This window comes from Hetaerina americana, unplaced genomic scaffold (assembly GCF_022747635.1).
Source record: "Hetaerina americana unplaced genomic scaffold, ioHetAmer1.1.p SCAF_20, whole genome shotgun sequence".
NCBI classification, from domain to species: domain Eukaryota; kingdom Metazoa; phylum Arthropoda; class Insecta; order Odonata; family Calopterygidae; genus Hetaerina; species Hetaerina americana.
In genome coordinates, this window is record NW_027286764.1 from 1,520,684 (window position 1) to 1,539,552 (window position 18,869).

Consider the following 18,869-nt stretch of genomic DNA (forward strand, 5'->3'; position numbering starts at 1 on the left):
TTTATGTGGGTGAAATAAATGAAGAGGCTTTAAAAAACGAAATAAATTGCTTTTAATGAGATGAAATCACAATGCTAGACGGTGCTAGACGATGCTAGACGGTGTTGGATTTCCGTGCGGAAATTCCCCCCCCCCTCGCGAGGAGCTCCCACCGCGAGGCGCCACCCACGTTGCCCTGAATAGCGCCAGTCTGGAATTGCCCTCTCTCGACTACCACTCTCGAGGCCAAAAAGAGACGAACTTTAAGGAGGGAATTCACGCCGAGGGAGTCTGTCGAAGGCAAGTGAATCCTCCGAGAGTAAGAAGAAAGCGTCGAAGACCAAAACTCAAAGGGCTTGCTAGAGAATTCTCGCTCCGAGAGACAAAACTGCGGCAAACATCTGGAGGTTTCATCGCCTCTTTTGTCAATTTATGCGCGCACTGTTTTGAAATACGAAAATCGCCACTCGTACCGGTGAGGTAAAATCGGTGGCAGAAAAAAATAGTTGATGAAGTATCTTCTCATGATATCTGGGTGTAAAGCATTTACAACTCATAAGACTCTTTAAGTCGTCCTTACGACACGAAAATGAATTCATCAACCGGTAAAAGAAGAGAAAGGACATCACTGCCTGAACACTAGCAAATAATATCGCCGGCGCTAAAGCGATGGCCGTCGGAGAGAATTCTTAGATGGGCGCCACAGTGCGGAGGGATCGACAAACAAATATTTGTGGGTAGATTTAGTTTCGATTTTTCCACTTAGTGCACATGCAGTTAGCAAAATTCACCAGTTGATTGATTGATCGTGATGCTTTTCTGTTAATGTGATAACAAAATAAAGAGGGGGGCGCATTAAACTTCATTCAGCGTAGTGAAACGATTCTGGCCAAGATAACCGTGAACGTGAATGGCGTGGCAGTGAACCATCGCTATTACTCACGGTGCATGCTCGAGGAAGCGCTGCGCCGCCGCCAGAGGGACGGGCAACGACACCGGTGATGGGGCCAGGCCGGGAAAGACGAGAGGGCACATCCGGCCGCCGCATCAGTTCACGCCCTCGAAATGCGATTTGCAATCTCAAATAAACTTCAGAATGAAGCAATCAGTAGTAACACTACGGGGAACAATCTGTAAGTTATAATTAGAGACGGATGCCCATCGACAACGCGAAGGGTCAACGTGAAAGGATGGATGCCTGCGGACGAGACACGCGCGAAGGCAGGGCAGGCAGGCGCCTGACGCAACCCGCGAGACACGACAGCATTGCTGATAGTGGGCATTCACGGGGTTGGTCTTGGACACCCATTATGTGGGGTCATGTTAAACAGACGAATTGCGCAGTTCCAGGTGTGATATGTAGGAATAGGAACATAGCTATGAACGAATAGAAACACCTGTATTGAAGCGAAACCTAGGATGCTGAAGTAATCGATAGTAATATCCTCGAACTGATAAGATGCAGCCTCAATACTATTATGGGTTAGAGTTAATTCTCTCTTGGGTGAGCCACAAACAATTTCCATATAATTACGCGCCCTTTTTCAAGTTAGTATTTCTAGAAATTCGCCAGGCCTACCGCTTCCGTTCCTTCCTATCCTTTTCCCTCCTTCCAATCAATAATTATTTCGTAACCTTTTTTATTTCAGTCTCTCTGGCATCCATCACCGATAATGGACGTTCATCGGAAATATCCTCGCACAATCTCACCATGAAATTGAATTTGGGAACTTTTTAAGCCATTGTCAACATACCATACATCGCAGGGCAATAGAGGGCGAAAATATTGCTGAAGACATGGGAAAGAGTCGCTTAGTTATTTATTATAGTGTGGGTGGAATACGAAATGCAGGAATATGACATGACTTTTACTGATAGATGTTCCACCCATCTGTGACAAAAATTCTGCAACGGACTTATGCTGACCATTCAATTCCCTGGGTGAATTGTGAATTATTTCCTTACCCACAGATGAATGGGTGCATTTTGGATAAAAGCCTAATTCCAGGCCCCTATCAATCACACCGCTGAACATTATTAAACCCATACCAAGTGAATATTTCGTTCAATTATAGAAACGAAGGCCATCCAGAGTTCATAGCCACCATCGACCGTATCCGTCCGCTTCGAAAGACTGCATCAATTGCATCCATGCATTAAGGAGAGGACGAGGAGACCGTTAGATTTGCCGGCAATTCAGCGGCGGGGAGGCATCCACTTCGCTTGGTGACATCTCCGGGTGCATTGCACAACAACTCGTCCGAAGAGGCGTCCATTTCCATTATCCCAGCATGCATCGGCTCCACTCTAACCCGCCATTACGGGCAACGAAGGATCGCGGATCGTTGCTCCGTCGACGCGGAAGTAAGCGGTCATCGAGGGAGGGGTCAGGGCCGGCCGGCCCCTCCTCCACTAGACGCCAAAAACTCTCTCCGCAAACGAATGCCCGCCTCGCAATAACGATTGCCTATCTTCCGCGCTCGGGCGCCCTCGGCCTCCCCTTCCCACTCGACCCCTCTCTCGCGCCCCTCCTTGCAGCCATGGTGGTGCATGTCGGCCGAGGCGAGGCGGCAGTTTGAGGGACGTGGAGCAGGCGCCTCCACCTTACCAAGGTTATTGAAAAAAGAGATTTTGTGGACCGAAATCCAGAGTGTGAGAATAAAATGCGGACCAATTTGTTTATGGTACAAATTAATTGACCTGCACTTTTGACATAGTTGTACATTCAATCAATACGAAAAAATTTTAATGTCAACAATAATTTTCAAAACCTATTCAAACTGCACTCTTACAACCTTTCATTGCGCCTCTTGTTACTTGGACCACTCTCTTCCCCCAGGTACGCCCGGACACGTGGATGACAACACTTGGAAGTTGAATATCGGCTTGATTGAAGCAAGTCTTGAATGCGGACTTTAAACTCTTTTTAAACAAAAAATACTTTCCTTTTTATTCCTATACAACATCGTTATAGCGCGAAGACAAACACCAGGAGCCGAATGTACAATATACCGGAACTCATAATTGCCAGAGAAAATAATTCCTGAATTCTATAGCTTATTCAGGTTCGAACAAATAATTTACCAACGTCATGTTACTTAAGTGAGCGATGTCATTCAGACCTCTGTGCTTCCCATTCAAAGGTGAAGAATAAAAATCAAGATGCAGGACAGTAAATGCTAAGAACTTAAAACTATTGCTGACTCTCCATTTAATAATATCTACAAAGAAATTTTACTACCTGGGTAAAGCTGGATATCTCAATTAACTGACAATGCGCTATCAGGGATCTCACTTCACTTAAAAGAAAAAATATAATATTCGTCGTATTGGCTGAAAGGATTGCGAACTTCTTAAAAAATATTTCAGGAGAGAACGTTGATCGACATTTTAACTTTCCATTTTAAATATTAATTCCCCTTCAAACAAAACTTTACTAAGATGCAAGGCTTACCCGCGCGAAAACAAACTGTATTAATACAGTCACAGTAAAATGAAGAGAAAAGAGGGCTACCTACTAAAGACCCATAACTAAAAATTCCTGAAGCCAACTCTTAAACTATGAAAGAATCCATCATGAAATAAATAGCCTCGGATTAGCGGCAGAAAAGAGTGCGATGGGAGGACTTCCGTAGAAGGATGTGCAATGGCTTCCATTCTCTTCAGAATCAGATGTGAAGAGTGACGAGCCATCGAAGAAAATATATCATCGAAATGATGGAATTTAACTACATGCACATTAGAACGCGGGCGAAGTATTTAACTGAATTTTTCAAATAACGTGACCTCCAAGTGATTGAATTGCATGAAATATAATGGCAGTAATGAACGAACACGGCCCAGACATTAAATATTGAAAGGTGGACGGAGGACTGCAACCACTTAGAGACAGGAGAATCCAGGTCAACATCTGATACCTCGTTAACTTTTTGAGCACAATAACACACAACCACCCATCCCACAAAAGAATTAACCCATCTAATGAATAGAAATCCTTATTAGCAAAAAATATCAAATGGCTGGAGACTAACTACAACACACGTACTCCATTCAAAAGGAAATAGAAAGAACCAACAAATAATAGGGGCACTGATGTATTAACACCTGTTGCCAAAATAATTACTAATAAAATAAGTAATACCTCTGCCTTGGCATAATAACAGCAAACCTTTTGAATCAGTACATCGAGTACGGATGTAGTCTCATTACCGAGACGAACTAACGAGAAATCTTTTGAGCACAACAGACGCGACTTCCTTTACTTAAGAGCGGACTATTAGAATGGACTGTAATGCAGAGAACATGAAAAAATGAGCAAACCAGCGGAATTGGTATTAGGTAGGTTGCACAGATACAATAAAAACACGAAGGAATAGTTGATATAGCCAGAGTTGTAAGTGCCAGGGTACGTTTTGGGGATTTCCACCGATATACTTATGTAGAAGCAGCTGCATCTTTGATCTCGGGAGAGATCTGAAGTAGCGCCGATTCGAGTGGCCTTTCATGGGCGTTGGCACAAGCGGCGGCGGAAGGGGAGCCATTGCGGATTGGATGGAAGGTGAAGAAGGGCAGTGGTTCGTATCGGAGAGGAAGATCCCTTGCCCAGCCATGGAAGGTCGTTGGGGTACAAATTTCCAGCGAGCACATCAGGTCGCTGTGAATTCCTTCCCGGAATTGAGTTCCCCTTCACGGAAAAGCTGTGCCTTTCTTGTCGGGTGAGAACAAATGTGGTTTACGACGTGAATTCTAAGAAGAACGTCGCTCCTACTCCTCGTCACAAAGCATCGGTGCCTATTTTCAAAGATCCAAAAGTGGGCGTCATTTCGAGTGTGATGGAGGAAAATGGAGGCATGCAACAATTCCGTTTTTAGTTCAAAGAGCGCTCTCACCCTCAACATCCCCGCTCCTTGGATTGGTTGGTGTCGCAGTCAGTGATTTGGGAAAGGAACTCACCGAGGAACAGACGCTGCGCGGACTACCGTGCGTTTGACTTCTACCCTTCGACCTATTTGCCATGGGCGACCCTAACGCGGATAATGATAAGGGTATCATTGCCAGCAAATACCTCTAGGGTCATCACTGCGCATAACCCACCCCACCACGCCCAGACTGTAAGTCCATGGGGAGGGTGCGTCACCATAATACACTAAAAACAACATCCCGAAAACCTACTCTGTTCTTAGCTAAACAATTAGAATACAAGCAAATAGTGAGAGCACTAATACTTATTTTGAAAAGGCACCCCTATTCAGGGATCTTTATAGCCATGCCTGAGAATCCCTTATAGGAAAATATCCCTCTACAAAAAATGGAATATTACGCGTGTACTGTTAGTCTGGAAATTTTCAAAGGAGGAAATTATTCGAATTATTTAGTTTCTGGCGATATCGAGAGTATAAAGCTATGGAGAGTCGCCATTGTTGGTGATATTCGTTCAGCATCGTTCGAATGGCCCTCGTAAGATACTTAAAGCCTTACATTTTACTCCGAATTGAATGGAATTAAATTTTATGGCACAATTCATGCTGAAATTTCATCAGTTTCAGCTCCATTAACTGCAGTATAGTTTTGATGGATTCCAAACGGTCTTCCTTCAGGACTGAGAAGCCTCCACGGCTCGCGAGAGATCAAACCGCCTGCACCCCTCTCCGCGGCGGCACCGCCCGTATCTCCCACCTTCCCCCCCCCCCCCCCCCCGACTGTAGCGTCATCCTATCTTCAACACATTCATTCCCTGCTCGTATCCGATACCAAAATAAATCGGTTTTTCCTCCCCTCCCTCCATTAAGAAGCTCCTGAATCGAGACAAGCACACACTCGCCTCTCCCGGGATCCATTTCCCCATTCTTCATGATTCTTATGCAGCTACGATCCACTCTTGCTCGACAACAAGCGACAGTGTCGCCGGCCCCTCCCCACGCCCCAAGTGCCCACGGGGGGTCCGAGACCCCCCTCTCCGCTCGCCCGATCCGCTCCACTCTTAGAGACGCCGGCCGACCCCGCGACGGCATGCGCTTAAGAGATCGCTTTTGAAAGACCTTCTGAAGCAGAAAACAGAAGCCCTGGAATTTTGACTCGCCAAACCGCTGGGATGTTGGACCGTGGGATTCGTTGTACCCACCCTTATTAGGGCCAAGTAACTGAATTGTCCTCCGGTAAGCAGTTTTTAGCACTCAAACGGCCCTCCCACAAGTGATCATAGGAAGAGGAGAGGCCGTGAGGAAATATAGGCTGTGGCAACATAACTTCCTTTTTCAAACGCAAAACGCTTCTAAAAAAGGAAGTTACGTCACCATACCCTGTACTTACATAATAACAATCGATATACGTACGCGAGGCAAATACGTTCGCGTGGACGGACCCCGATAGCTCCCCTCGCCGCGTTCTCCCTTCGGAAGGGCTTCGTGCCCACATCATTTCATCTCCGATCCGAAGAGCATTGGATATTATTATGTGTACCAACCCATAGGGTTGGATGCACTATGGGAGCAGGAACAACTGGTAGGGTTGGCGGCACTACTGACAGTGCCACTTCCGGCCCGGGGGTGTCGGTGCGATTTCTAAGTTAAAAAAGATCGAAGTAATCAGGGACTCGGGGCTCTCATTACTTATCCTTGATATTGGGACGAGACGATGACTTAGTCATGTGGAGTTCAATTACCTTGTTAATATATAGCGAATAACAGACAGACCAACTGGGTGTTAAACACGCCGGCCGCCTTCTTTAACTTGAAATCCACGGAATGACTCAAGCAAGCGTTGAATATTACAGTAATCGGTAAATTATGAATTCGCTAACGCATGCCCGCGGATTGGACTGACTCCGTCCAATCTAAGTTTCGTAATTTTTAGGCTGGAACGGAACCGGATGGCTAGAGAGATACGGAGCGCCAGAGAGGCTTCTATTCCCTAGACTGTGCTGGGGGACCAGCCTTGGCTCCCTTCTCAACCGACGCGCTCTCTCTGATTCGGAAAAAGAATCTTAAAGTGGTGCTGAAAATGATTGAGGGTAACGTGGCGCCAACAATAAACGAGGCGTTAGATCGTTTCGTCTTTGAGAGGAGGGATAGGGCCTCTCTTAGGCCTCCCAGCTGAATGCGAGGGACACTTGCGGAACTGCGGCTTCTCGCGAGCAGAGACGCAAAAGAAGTATGCACTTCAAGGGAGGATGCGTCAGGCGGATGGAACAAGGGTTCCTGCTGCTCTCGATGGACCAAACCCTGGACAGAGCACCCACACACTGCAGAGGGGCGATTCTGAGCAGATGCCAGCCAATACAAACAAGTCCAGGAGACAACAGGTTGGAGAGACAGACTCATAGGAATGACGTAAATATTGCAAGAGTGAAGGCTTTGCTGGATAGGGATCGCAGTTTGAGTGCTCGCGTGGTGTCTAGTGAACTTGGTTAACCCTAAAAGTGATGTGCATCGACTAGGGACTGGAAACATGGGCATGAGGGAGGTGCGTGCGAAGTTGGTGCCGCGAGTGCTCTCGGGCGAACAAAAGGAAACTCGCACGCGGATCTGCCAACAGCTTATCGACCAAGTGAGTGAGGATCCAGAAATTTTAGACAATGGCCCACCAGACTTCTTCCACTCCCCCGCCTCCTGAGCCATCCGTGCTGAAAAGGTGGCACTACCACTTACTATAGCATACTATAGTAAGAGTCTTAAGGTGGTATTGTAGTAAAACCATAATTATGGCTGCGTACATCAGTAATATCAGTACTGTGAAGTGAATAAGGGATTACAAGGAAAGGGGAAGATGATGCATTCCAACCCAGAGAATTGAATACTGCCAGAGGTAGAACAACCGAAACGGTTGGCAGCATTGTAGACAGTAGAAGTAATGCAACAAATATTATTTCATGTAAATTAAAGATTCAGGTGTGATATTGCGGGAATGTGCCATTATAACAGAGACGAAGACTGCAACAATTTTCCACTTGATAAAGATTTTTCCTGTCGACTACCGACTAATTTCAATTACCCACAAACGCCCAGATCTATGGACTAGCATAGCTACACAAAACCAATATACCGATCAGACCGGTAGTATCATACACTGCTGCCCCAACATACAAACAAGTTTTCGAATTTTACAATATATTCCGACAAATTACAAATTTCAAAGCAAAACATGCGACGGATAATTCCATCAATCTAACCTAAAAACTCAAAGATATAAATATCCCCACCGACTGTAAATTATTTTCCTTTGACGTTTCAAACTTATTCACGTCTATCCCCGCTTTTGAAGCCACGCAACTGGCAGAAGACATTCTGCTACGCTCAGACGCTCCTGAAGAAAAAGTCCATCAAAAATATTCCGTCATGAACCTATGCGTAGAACAACATTACTTCACGTTCAATAATAAATTCAAGAAACAAACGGAAGGCCTGGCCACGGGTCCTCCTCTCTCACCTCTATTAGCGGAAATATTTACGGATAATATGGAGAATGTAATCTTCAACTCAGCCAAAAACTTAACCGAAAATGTAGCCTGCTGGTTCCGTTGCGCAGATGGCATTCTTTGCTGCTGGATAGGAACCAATAGACAACTAGACACCTTTGTTTCATTTCTAACCTCGGCACACAAAAACCTAACATTTACAATGGAACCAGACCAGAATCACTCGATCAACTTCCTAGATCCAAGCATCAAAAGAGAGGGCCCAGCATACCAGTTCTTGAGTTACAGGGAGCCCACATCTGTGGACCAAATTATACCACATCACTCCCTACACCCTATCGCACACAAACCAGCTAGCTTGCCCTCGACGCTCCTCAACATCCCGCTTACAAAATTCCACTGCGAAAAAAAACCAAACACCATTAAAACTATAGCCATTAACAACGGATACAGGGTAGACCTAAAAGACACCCTATTACGCAAAAAGAGGAAAACCAAAGCATTACAGAGAATAACCTCTTCAACCCCCAGGAAACGTCTTCCTCCACCCTCTCGGAACTCGAGACGCTGGTGCAAGATCCCCCGCATCGGCCACGTGTCAAATAAAATAGCAAACCAAAGAAAAATACAAAGTTTCCTTTTACCCCCCTTTAAACCTCTCCAAACTTACTGCAGTCTGTCACAAAAATAAGTCAAATAAATCCGGGAAATACTTTTACTGCAGTTGAAAGTAAAAACTACTAAAATTCTTCAAATAGCACCACCCCATGTGCGCCGACACACCGATACCAGCGCCCCTGCCAATCGCGGTGCTCTTCCCGGAAGGCGTCGACGTTCAGACATCTAGTCACGGCCTCTCCGACGTCATCCATCGTCCTAAAATGGTTGCCTTTTAAGCTCCTTTTCATTCTTGGAAACGAAAAGAAGTCTGGCAATACCGCATCGGGGCTGCAGAGCGTATGGGGCAGCGCGTTGCAAACTCGTGATCCTTGGCAAGGAACTTGGCGAGGAAGGCGGTGTGCTGCATCCTCCATAGATCTTCGAACGCTAGCTTTATCCCCCGACACAGATTCTTGACAGCGGCGGCGTTCCATTGGGATACATCACTAGGACTCTCTCTAGACTAGGACGCTATCAGGAACAGTTTTCCCACTCGTGTGCCTCATGGGCGTTGGCCGTACCGGTGATTCATCTGACACTTAAGACGATGAGGTGAGTATGAAAATAAAAAATTCTGACATTAATACTACTTTGGACGTAATGCTAATGAAATATGCGCATGATTTTGCTGTACGGCCGATTTAACTGGTTGCAATCCTTTGGCATAGAGGACGCGGAGCTACGAGAAACATTTGTGTCGTTTGGGATCAAAACGTTGGGAGCAGCAAAGCAAATGATCGCAGCAGTGTGGTGGCCGCGTCGAAGGACATCCCCTCGGCCGCTGGTGCGCGCTCCATCGGAAGCAGTGGATCCGACTCGCAGCCCTCCGCCCGCGGATTTGCGTATCACCGCGAATAACACGAGGCAGGAGCAAACTAAAATAATAGAGATTGGCGAAAATAATGTCGAGCACCGAAACATGTCTCATTTGTGAACACGTTTATGGAAAAGGTCAACCAGTGACCGATACCCAACCATCCTCGGTTGCCCCCTCGCCACTGCACTCACCATAGTACGCCGTTGGGCCGGGTGGAGATGTCCCCGCTGCATCTCAATGCATAGCTGACCGAGTCACTCGCAATTAGACACCCCTCTTTCCCCCCAGCCCCCCCTGCCCCCCGGAATTGTTTTTGCCTTCCCGGGGATCGCTTGCCCCAGTTCAACGGGAAATGAGTTCCCTTGGAATGGCCCGCATCTCTTTCCTCCATTTAGTTATTTCCATTTCCGAGAGCGCAGCTATTCACTATGTCCGTGACACCGCTTCGAACACGTTTGTTCCGCCATCTCTCGCTCTCCAAACTCGTATTTTCAACCATCGCAATCGTAAGTGCGGCCCATCGCCCCCGTTGTCAGTATCAAATTGGAGGGTGCACATTGAGTTGGCTCAATTCGCTTGATACAACATCCGCGGGCGATTCCCGATAATACTGTTGCGTCCATATCGGCCATTGTTGCTTTAAAAATGGTAAGCAGTTGCCACTTTCGCTCGGAATCTTTTTCATTGGGTCAACCACTCATCCCCGCTAAAATCAGCCAAACCCACTCCAGACATATCAAAACCCTTTCTAACGATTTGCAATTTTCATCCAAACCTTTCATACCGAAACATCGAGGTTAAAAATAATTATATTAGTTCGAGTCACCATTTATATTTAGAGTGAAAAATAGTATACAACGGGGCATTAAAGTAATACAATTAACCAAAGAGAAAATCTGCTTGACAAAATCGCAGTTCATGTTAATATTCACTCGTACTTTTTTCCAATGAACACCGACCTACAAAGTTACAATGGATGGTTATTGGCAGAAGCGCTCCTCTCGCAAGAGGTTGCACACGGGATGGAAGCGAAAGCACTTCGGTAATTTCATGAAAATTTTACTCCGGACAACTGAATATTTAATTTTCTTTTCTATTAAGGAACGTCGGCAGAGATCTGATATCGCTATATGCCCATCGAACATTCTGGGTCAAGGGTCAAGAAGTCCAGGCTGCCATCCGCCTGCCAATGAACAAGTTCCCTTAATTCGAATCCCTACCCTCCCTTTGTTCCCCGACGAGGGTACACGTCCGAAAGGTGATCCTTCAACCGCGGTCGACGTAAAAATATAGATGACACCAGCACAAAATCCGTTTGGGCACATCAACTCCATGCATAGGATGTCATAGTTCAACTCGAGAACACGGCTGATGTCTTTAGCACGTGGTTCACTTATTTCGTGGCGTAGATTAAAAAAGAGAGGAGGAGCCTCCGCTATGAAAAATAACGAAGAGACAAGTCCCGCACCTCATTTACTGCAACCCCGCATTGTTCCCGGTGGAGGTGGCCACTTGATTACTTCGGGAGATGGATGAACCCCCAGCGCCGCACGGAGAGTGAAGGGTGTGAGAACAACTACATTGTAGTCCCGTGCGTATGGAGGGGGGTGTGGTCCATGCAAGAGGCCGAGGGTAGGGGCGGAGGGTGGATTTCGCCACGGTCGTCTCCCTCCGCGGGAGCGCGTGGACGGCGGGTGGGGAGGGCGGCGCCGGACCCCTCCCTTCCCACCCTCTACTCCCTCCCACGCGACGCCATGCCCCCCTTCAATACTCGCGGGGTCATAAAGAGCTGCCCACGAAATATACCTCCTCCTTCCTTGCCAGCCAGTTGGCCCAGCACCTTGTGATTGTGCTTGGGAACTGAAACATACAATACAGTGTCGGAAAAAATACAGGAGCAACTGTTTGGGTTTTTGAGAAGGGCTGAAGAATGGCTGCTATCTCCACAAAATGTGGCATTCAAGTATGAGCACGTCTTTTTAATATGATTTCTGAACTTGTTTCACCAAGTTACTTCAGCCACCTTTGAGTCCGACTAAGTTTCTATTGCCGGATATTTGCATCGTTTGAAAGTAATGCAATTTCTTTCTGCTCCTCTATCCGTTGGGAAGGATGAAACCTGCCGGCGCCTGTTCCCTACTGGCGCCTGATCCCTACTGGGCAAAGGGGGCCGCTATTGTACACGCGCCAATGTGATCATTTCTGCTTCATTATTGGTTAATGCATTCTCCTCTAGATGGACCCTTATTACATATTGATAATAGTATGCGTGTGCGTATCGCGGTGACGCGGTGCGACGCGCCTGGACCCTAGGGTGTGCCCAAACACGCTTCCCTGCACACCCTCATTTTTTTATTCATTTGTGACGCAATCCATCCCTCAAAGAAATCCATTACTTACGATTCATAAAATACTTCAGTACGCCATGTAAATGATTGGCTATTTTTCACGAGCTCGTCATTCCTGCGTGCCTCCATGTGCAATGATGAGGTCTACAAATGTAACCTGAGGACAATGTCGTTTCACTTGAACATCTTGATAAACAAATCACTTCCTCGGGCCATCGACTCTTTCCTCCCAGTTGAAAATGAAATTTCAATGGGACATCTTAACTCACGCAAACGGGCATTCTCCATCCGTGGTTTGACCTGCCTAGTGTAGCGACGGGCAGCGGTAAGAGGAATCAAATACACGTAATTGGTAAATGTTGAAAAACTCGCTAGAGAAACTATTTTGAATGCCGGCAAAACTCCATACGCAGGTGGGCAGAGTAGTGGCATTGGAGAATGGCCTCCGTATAAGATCTCTCTGATGGAATGAGTTTGCGCCATATATTTATGCCACATCTTTTTTTAATTTCAAATAAATTATTTCGATTTCTCCAATCTATCTTTCTCACTTTATGAATGATGCACGGGCTGTTGACGGCATGAAGAACACCGTTTTTGCTCACCATTACCTGCACAAAAACAGGCGACCGATATAGAAGTGGCCTGTGCAATAAATGCGTGAACTGGTACAATCTGGCGGTCATGACGCGGACTATAGCCCCGCCCACTAGCGGCGCTAGTTGCCTGAGACCCAATGAGCCGTCTGTGCTTGGCGGATCGTCGAGCTGTGCGTATGGTCCCAGTTATGTTAGTTCCTTTTGTCCTTGCTCTTTTACTGTTTGTCGAAAATGGAAATTGACGAAATCACGGAGCAACGAATCAACAGCAAATATTTTGGTGAAGTGCGGTGAAAGTTATCAAGAAATTACTGAAATGTTGACAGCTTTTTACGGTGATAATGCTATGAAAAAACATCAGTTTTCAAGCGGATTAAACGTTTTAAAGATAGCCGACAAGACGCCACGGAGGATGCAGGGGCGGGACGACCTTCAGCCACCCGTGTTGACGACAACATTGATCGTGTGCGGTCCCTTGTCCTTACCGATTGTCGGAAAACAGTCCGAATGATAGCTGATGAACTGAATTTAGGAAAATCAACAGTGCACACTATTTTAAACGAACATGATGGATGGATCCTTCAACATGACAATGCACCCGGACATTCAGCATTATTGATTGTACGCCAGTTTCTGGTAAAACATTTAATCACCATCCTTGATCGTCCTCCTCATTCACCAGATCTCGCCCTCTGCGACTTTTCCCTAAGCCTAAAATGTAAAAAATATGATCAGGGGACATCACTGGGAAGATATGGACACAATAAAGCAAGAAACGACGAGAAAACTAAAAAGCTTAACTGCCGAGGTCTTCCAAGGGTGCTTTAAACAATGGAAAAGAAGATGGAGCAAGTGAATCGCAATGAATGAAGAGTACTTTGAAGGGGACAAAATCGATGTAGGCTAAATTTTGCATAATAAAGTTTCAATTTTAAAGAAAGCTTCAGTTCGCGTATTTATTGAACAGGGAGGTCGTATATATATAAGTATATCAGAGGTTAGAGTGCCTAAAGCACGATTTATTTCACCGACACCTGATTTCTTGGTAAAACCCTCCCGCGTCTCGGTGGACGGGAACTAGAGTAAAAACAAACCAGAATTTGATAAGGCAAAATATTCAATTCTTCAGTGAAATTCACAACCTATAGTTTGAAGATGACTAAATACATGATAAAAAGGCTACGAAATGATTTATCAGATCTGCCCCAGCAAGGCTGGAGATTGCAATGCGTGAAACACGAGGCTGATGACTCCGGCGATCCAGTGCATCCAAATGTCTGGATAATTGTATCGCATGAGCCTCGTCAAGTGTTTCTCGCCTCCGCGCGAGTGATTCTTGTTTTTCGAAGGAGAGTGTGACGGGATGTAACGCGCACCGAACACGTGGCACGCACGCCGTGGACTAATGGAGACCCATTCCACGTGTCATAGGATTTCGCTTTACATCGTCCGGAGTTACATATGTTTAATGTGAGAAATTTTTAACTTTTAACCATGACCTTTACACCTGGTTTATTCCTGTTGAAATTTACAGATTTTTTTCTCTCATGCGTGCCATCAATTTATTCAAATTACCCAAATTAATTGTCCAATCTTACTTTGTTCTCTCGGGCATTAAGGATCGTTACGTCGCTGGCTCGTCGGTGGCAACCGAGCGCTGCGATTAATTGCGCTGGCCACATAACTTGACGGGCAATGTCCTTGCTGCAGAATCACATTGGTTCGGGGTACCATGGGCACATCGATAGGGAAAGGGAGGATTACTCACGCAGAGTGCAGTGTCTCCCGTTCCAGCCCTGCGAGCAGACGCAGGTGCCATTCTTGCACTGTCCGTGGGCCGAGCAGCGCGGGTCACAGGGCAGCAGGTCGCACTTGGCTCCGCTCCACCCGGGGTCACACAGGCACCCGCCCTTATCGCAGCGACCGTGCGGCCCGCAGTCCAGGCTGCAGAGCGCTGTGGAGGAAATGGCGATTTGGGGCTTAGAAGAGGTCGAATCGAGGACGGAGGGCAGGAATCGACTCATCTCACCATCGTCCTTTAAAGCTTCCGCTCATCAACCGTTGTGATCTTTCCAGCGCAAACCTACTTACGTGCACTTACACATATTTCGGAAAATTTTCCCTTCCTAATTTTAAAATTTAATATTTTAAAAAATATTTAGGACCGCTTATCCTTCTCGCTTTCTCAAAATTATTACGGAGGCCAGGGCCGTCATGATAACAAAAAGAAAGCAAGGTTTCTCATATAGCGGCACAAGAGTAAAATTAAAATTAAAAATTTGAGCGTCAACACACTTTGCTCTTGTGGTTTCTCCACGACTCGAAAGGTTCCCAGGCAGGCGGATTCCGGATAAGGGTACTCTTAAGGGTACGCGCGCAAGTTTCTTTGCCGGCTCGTAGAGTATCATGGCGGTTTTTAGGGAAGGGGGAAATAGTGGGCTGGTGCCAAGTAGGGAATGTGAGGGGGTTGGGGCATCGTCGCGATGCCATTGCAGGTCTTCGTAATCAGACACTAGACTCTGCTCTTTTGGTCGTCCATTCGAAGACTTTCGTGAAGACGAGTTCAGCGTAGATCTTTCGCATCGCCAAATGTTCAGTGATAATGGAGTGCACTGTCATCCTATCGACGCCAACAACACGATCTGCGTCCACCCAATCGACGGTCTGCATTCCGTACTCAAGTACACGTCAGGAAAAATTGTTCCCGATACATCCGAATCTTGGATATAAGATATATAGAAACCAATATATACACATCTGTCTTATATAATACAATGTGCCAATCCTATCCCCTCTTCGCTAGCCAAACATTCTCCCCTCTATCACTGTCTTCAACCTCTCATTGCCAATCATTACGACTTGCATCCGTCTTGCCTGCCTTCTTCGGATTTCTCTCCATAGCATCCTCTCTCCTCCCCTCTCACTTCCTCATTTGTTTTCCTTCCGGTCCATTTCACCTTCTCCATCCTTCTCCACACCCACATTTCAAAAGCCTCCAACCTATGTCAATCATCCTGCGATCGTGACCATGTTTCCGCGCCGCACATAACTACGCAACATATCAACGTTTTAAGCATTCTTTTCTTAACATTCTTACTCAATGTTTCTGTCATCCATTCCCGCCTAGTGAAAGCATCTTTACCGGACGCAATGCTTCTCCTCATGCCTCCACTATTTAGGTCCAGAAAGCAATTCTTCTCTTAGTGTTCCCACTACTCTGACCATCTTGATCCAAAACACTTCCAACATGTGCACTGTTCCACTTGAACTAGTTTTTATCTCCCTTTCTGTTTTTGAAATTGATTCTCAACCCAGTTATCAAGTACGCCTGGATCTATGTCATATTCTCTTTCTATGTCTGAACTTGTTGACTTTATATATCTAACCTATAAATTCCTCATGCAATATTTCCATATCTTGGAATATTTCCTAGTTCAAATTAATCATTGTCCTGCCTTAGCTTTAATGGTGTGCAATAATTTCCCCATTTTACTTTCTGATAATGCTTCCATCTTTCTGTGAAGTGCACCTTTTTACACACATACACAGATACATAAGTATACATAGATGGAATTTTTAGACTCAATTAAATACCTAGGCGTTACCCTCACTCACGACCTCTCCTGGGTGAAACACAGACGGGGAATGTGTTGACAAGCTAACAAAAAATTAGGGTTTATTAGAAGAGTACTTGGTAATTGTGACGAAAAGGCCAATGAGAAAAGTTATCTCTCGCTCGTTAGGCATCATTTAGAACATGCAGCTAGCACATAGGATCCTCATGAAGATAGCTCAATTGCCAAATTTGATAGCGTGCAGCGTAGCGGAGTCAGATTTGTAAAACGTTATTACGATAAACTTAGTAGTGTATCGAAAATATTAAAGGAGCCAGGCTGGGAATCACTCTCGGAGCGAAGGTTAGATAACAGATTGAAGCTCTTGCATAAATTGGAAGGACGTCTTTTCTAGCAGTGATTTGAACATGTATTATTACCCACATCGTACTACGGTATGAGAGATAATATCAATGAAATTAGAGAGATAAAGTGTGGAGCAGATATTTTTAAGATGTCATTTTTTCCACGACCGATAGGGGATCATAATAACAGGGTCCGACCGCGGCAAAGTTAAAAATATTCGGATCGAAATTAGTCTAGTGTGTATTCACCTCCTGCCACACACCCTAGTGGTAACTTGCAGGGTACTAAAATAAATAATGTGTACATGAGTATTTAAGTATATATTAAAGCCGTGCGAATTAGGTGCGAGAGAGAATTCAGCGGCGGGCGAGAGAGAGAAGGGGTCTTTGGCCCCCGTTGGGGGCGACCGAGGGCATGAATATGCAGGGCGGCGAAACGCAGGCGACAGAGAGAGGGAGGGTGGGGCGGAGGATTGGGGGCAGGGGGTGAGGGTGGGGGGGTGCCGCGGCCTGCCTGTCTGTGACGCTGACGGATTCCGTTTTCTCCCTTACTCCCCTTCCTCCTCCCCGCCGGGGGAGGAGGAAGGGGAGTAAGGGAGGCCCTCGCGTGGGGCAGGGGGGGGCACCACCCGGCCTCCACGTGGAACCTTCTGACCAAACATCTCGTATTACCAATAATACCATTTTCACTCCATTTCCACGCTTCAATCCCATCCGCGGCTATTCCGATCCCCACGCCCTCCGCCCTTTGATTCGCACCGCGCCTCCCTCGCCCCGCCACGCCCTCCCCACGCCACGCCCTCCATCCCATCCACCGCATCCCGACCCTCCTCCTCCGTTTTCATTTCGCCGCCTTTATATGAATATCAACTGCACGACTGAAAATCAACTGCATTTAATGCGGCTTCCTTGAAACATTGCTCCAGGATACACTCGGGGGGCAGCTCTAATGAGAGTATACAAATACGGATGGATTAAAGAAACAAGAATCATCACTGTGGGTTATTTGTCTAAATCGATCAGAAATATTATTACAATTGAATGTTTGGCTACCATTTGACAACATTTAAGATATCAAAACTAATGTAAATGATTCACACAGAGTAAAGCGATGGCCAATGATTTTAGAAAAATGAAAGGCGGTAGAGCTGGAGCATGGTCGGTATTTATTCGCGGGCAGTGACCCCCGACTCGACGTCGGTGCCATCCGAGCACATCACACCGAGTGCTATTGTCGAGAACGTCCGCCATCACAACGGCGGACGAAGAGCAAGTCCGGGAAATCACCACTCGGGTATGCAGCTCTCATTTGCACGCCGGGCTGCAGAATCGGTGCCGTCGATCGGGGAGTAGATTGCACTCTACGCTTTTGAATTGGTGACTTCCCAAGTGAGTTAAACCCCATCAATCTGGAGGTCCAGGGCAAATTCTCCGTTTGCGCTTACCCGTGAGCATAGGACCAACGGATAATCTGTCCGTCAACTCATGCTCACCCCAGAGTAACTGAATCGCACTTTCAAAGCACCCTTTCACGAGGGCGAACAAACATTTGTACACCAATTGGATTTCACGTATCTATCAGCAGGGAGGTTTTGGACGATCCCTAACGACCACTCAGTCGTGAGTATCGCGGGAACTTCTTCATTCTTTCTCCATTCCTTCGCTGAGACTACCGCCTGCCTTCATGCTGTTCAAAGAGCCTCCCTCCCTCTACCGCGCTCTTTCAACATTCTCCCGCCCTTTTATTGCGGCCTTAACATCCACCCTTCGCACCTTTTCGAATTTCCTCTGCCTTGTCCAAATTCTCCCCGTTAGCTTAACTGTGATCATTACTTTTTCCTTTGCCCGACGTGCTCCCTGCATTCACCCGCGCCGAAAAGTCTCCTTGCCCATCCTCTCGTTGCCTCTTAGACCAGGTCTCACATACGTCAAGCCCATTCTCCAACTATGTACTACTCTTTTTCTTCATATCTTCACCCAGTAAAAAAACTGTCTTCAATTCTCTTCTTCTTGCAAACGAACCTATGGAGTTGCTATGATTCCACCAGCGAAATCCTTCTCCCCATTATAATTCCCTTTTTCCTCTAAAATACTATCAAACACAAACTACCCCACGTTCTCCAGTTGATTAACC

The 18,869-nt window shown here is 46.3% G+C and overlaps 1 protein-coding gene across 1 annotated transcript in view; it reads right to left on the reverse strand.

Annotated features, from left to right (window-relative positions):
- The window catches only part of LOC139688561 (teneurin-a-like), a 697,857-nt gene that overhangs the window by 79,875 nt on the left and 599,113 nt on the right, over positions 1-18,869 (reverse strand). The window contains exon 9 of the mRNA XM_071586114.1: positions 14,585-14,770. Within this exon, the coding sequence (XP_071442215.1) occupies positions 14,585-14,770 (186 nt within the window). The remainder of the gene's footprint in view (positions 1-14,584; positions 14,771-18,869) is intronic.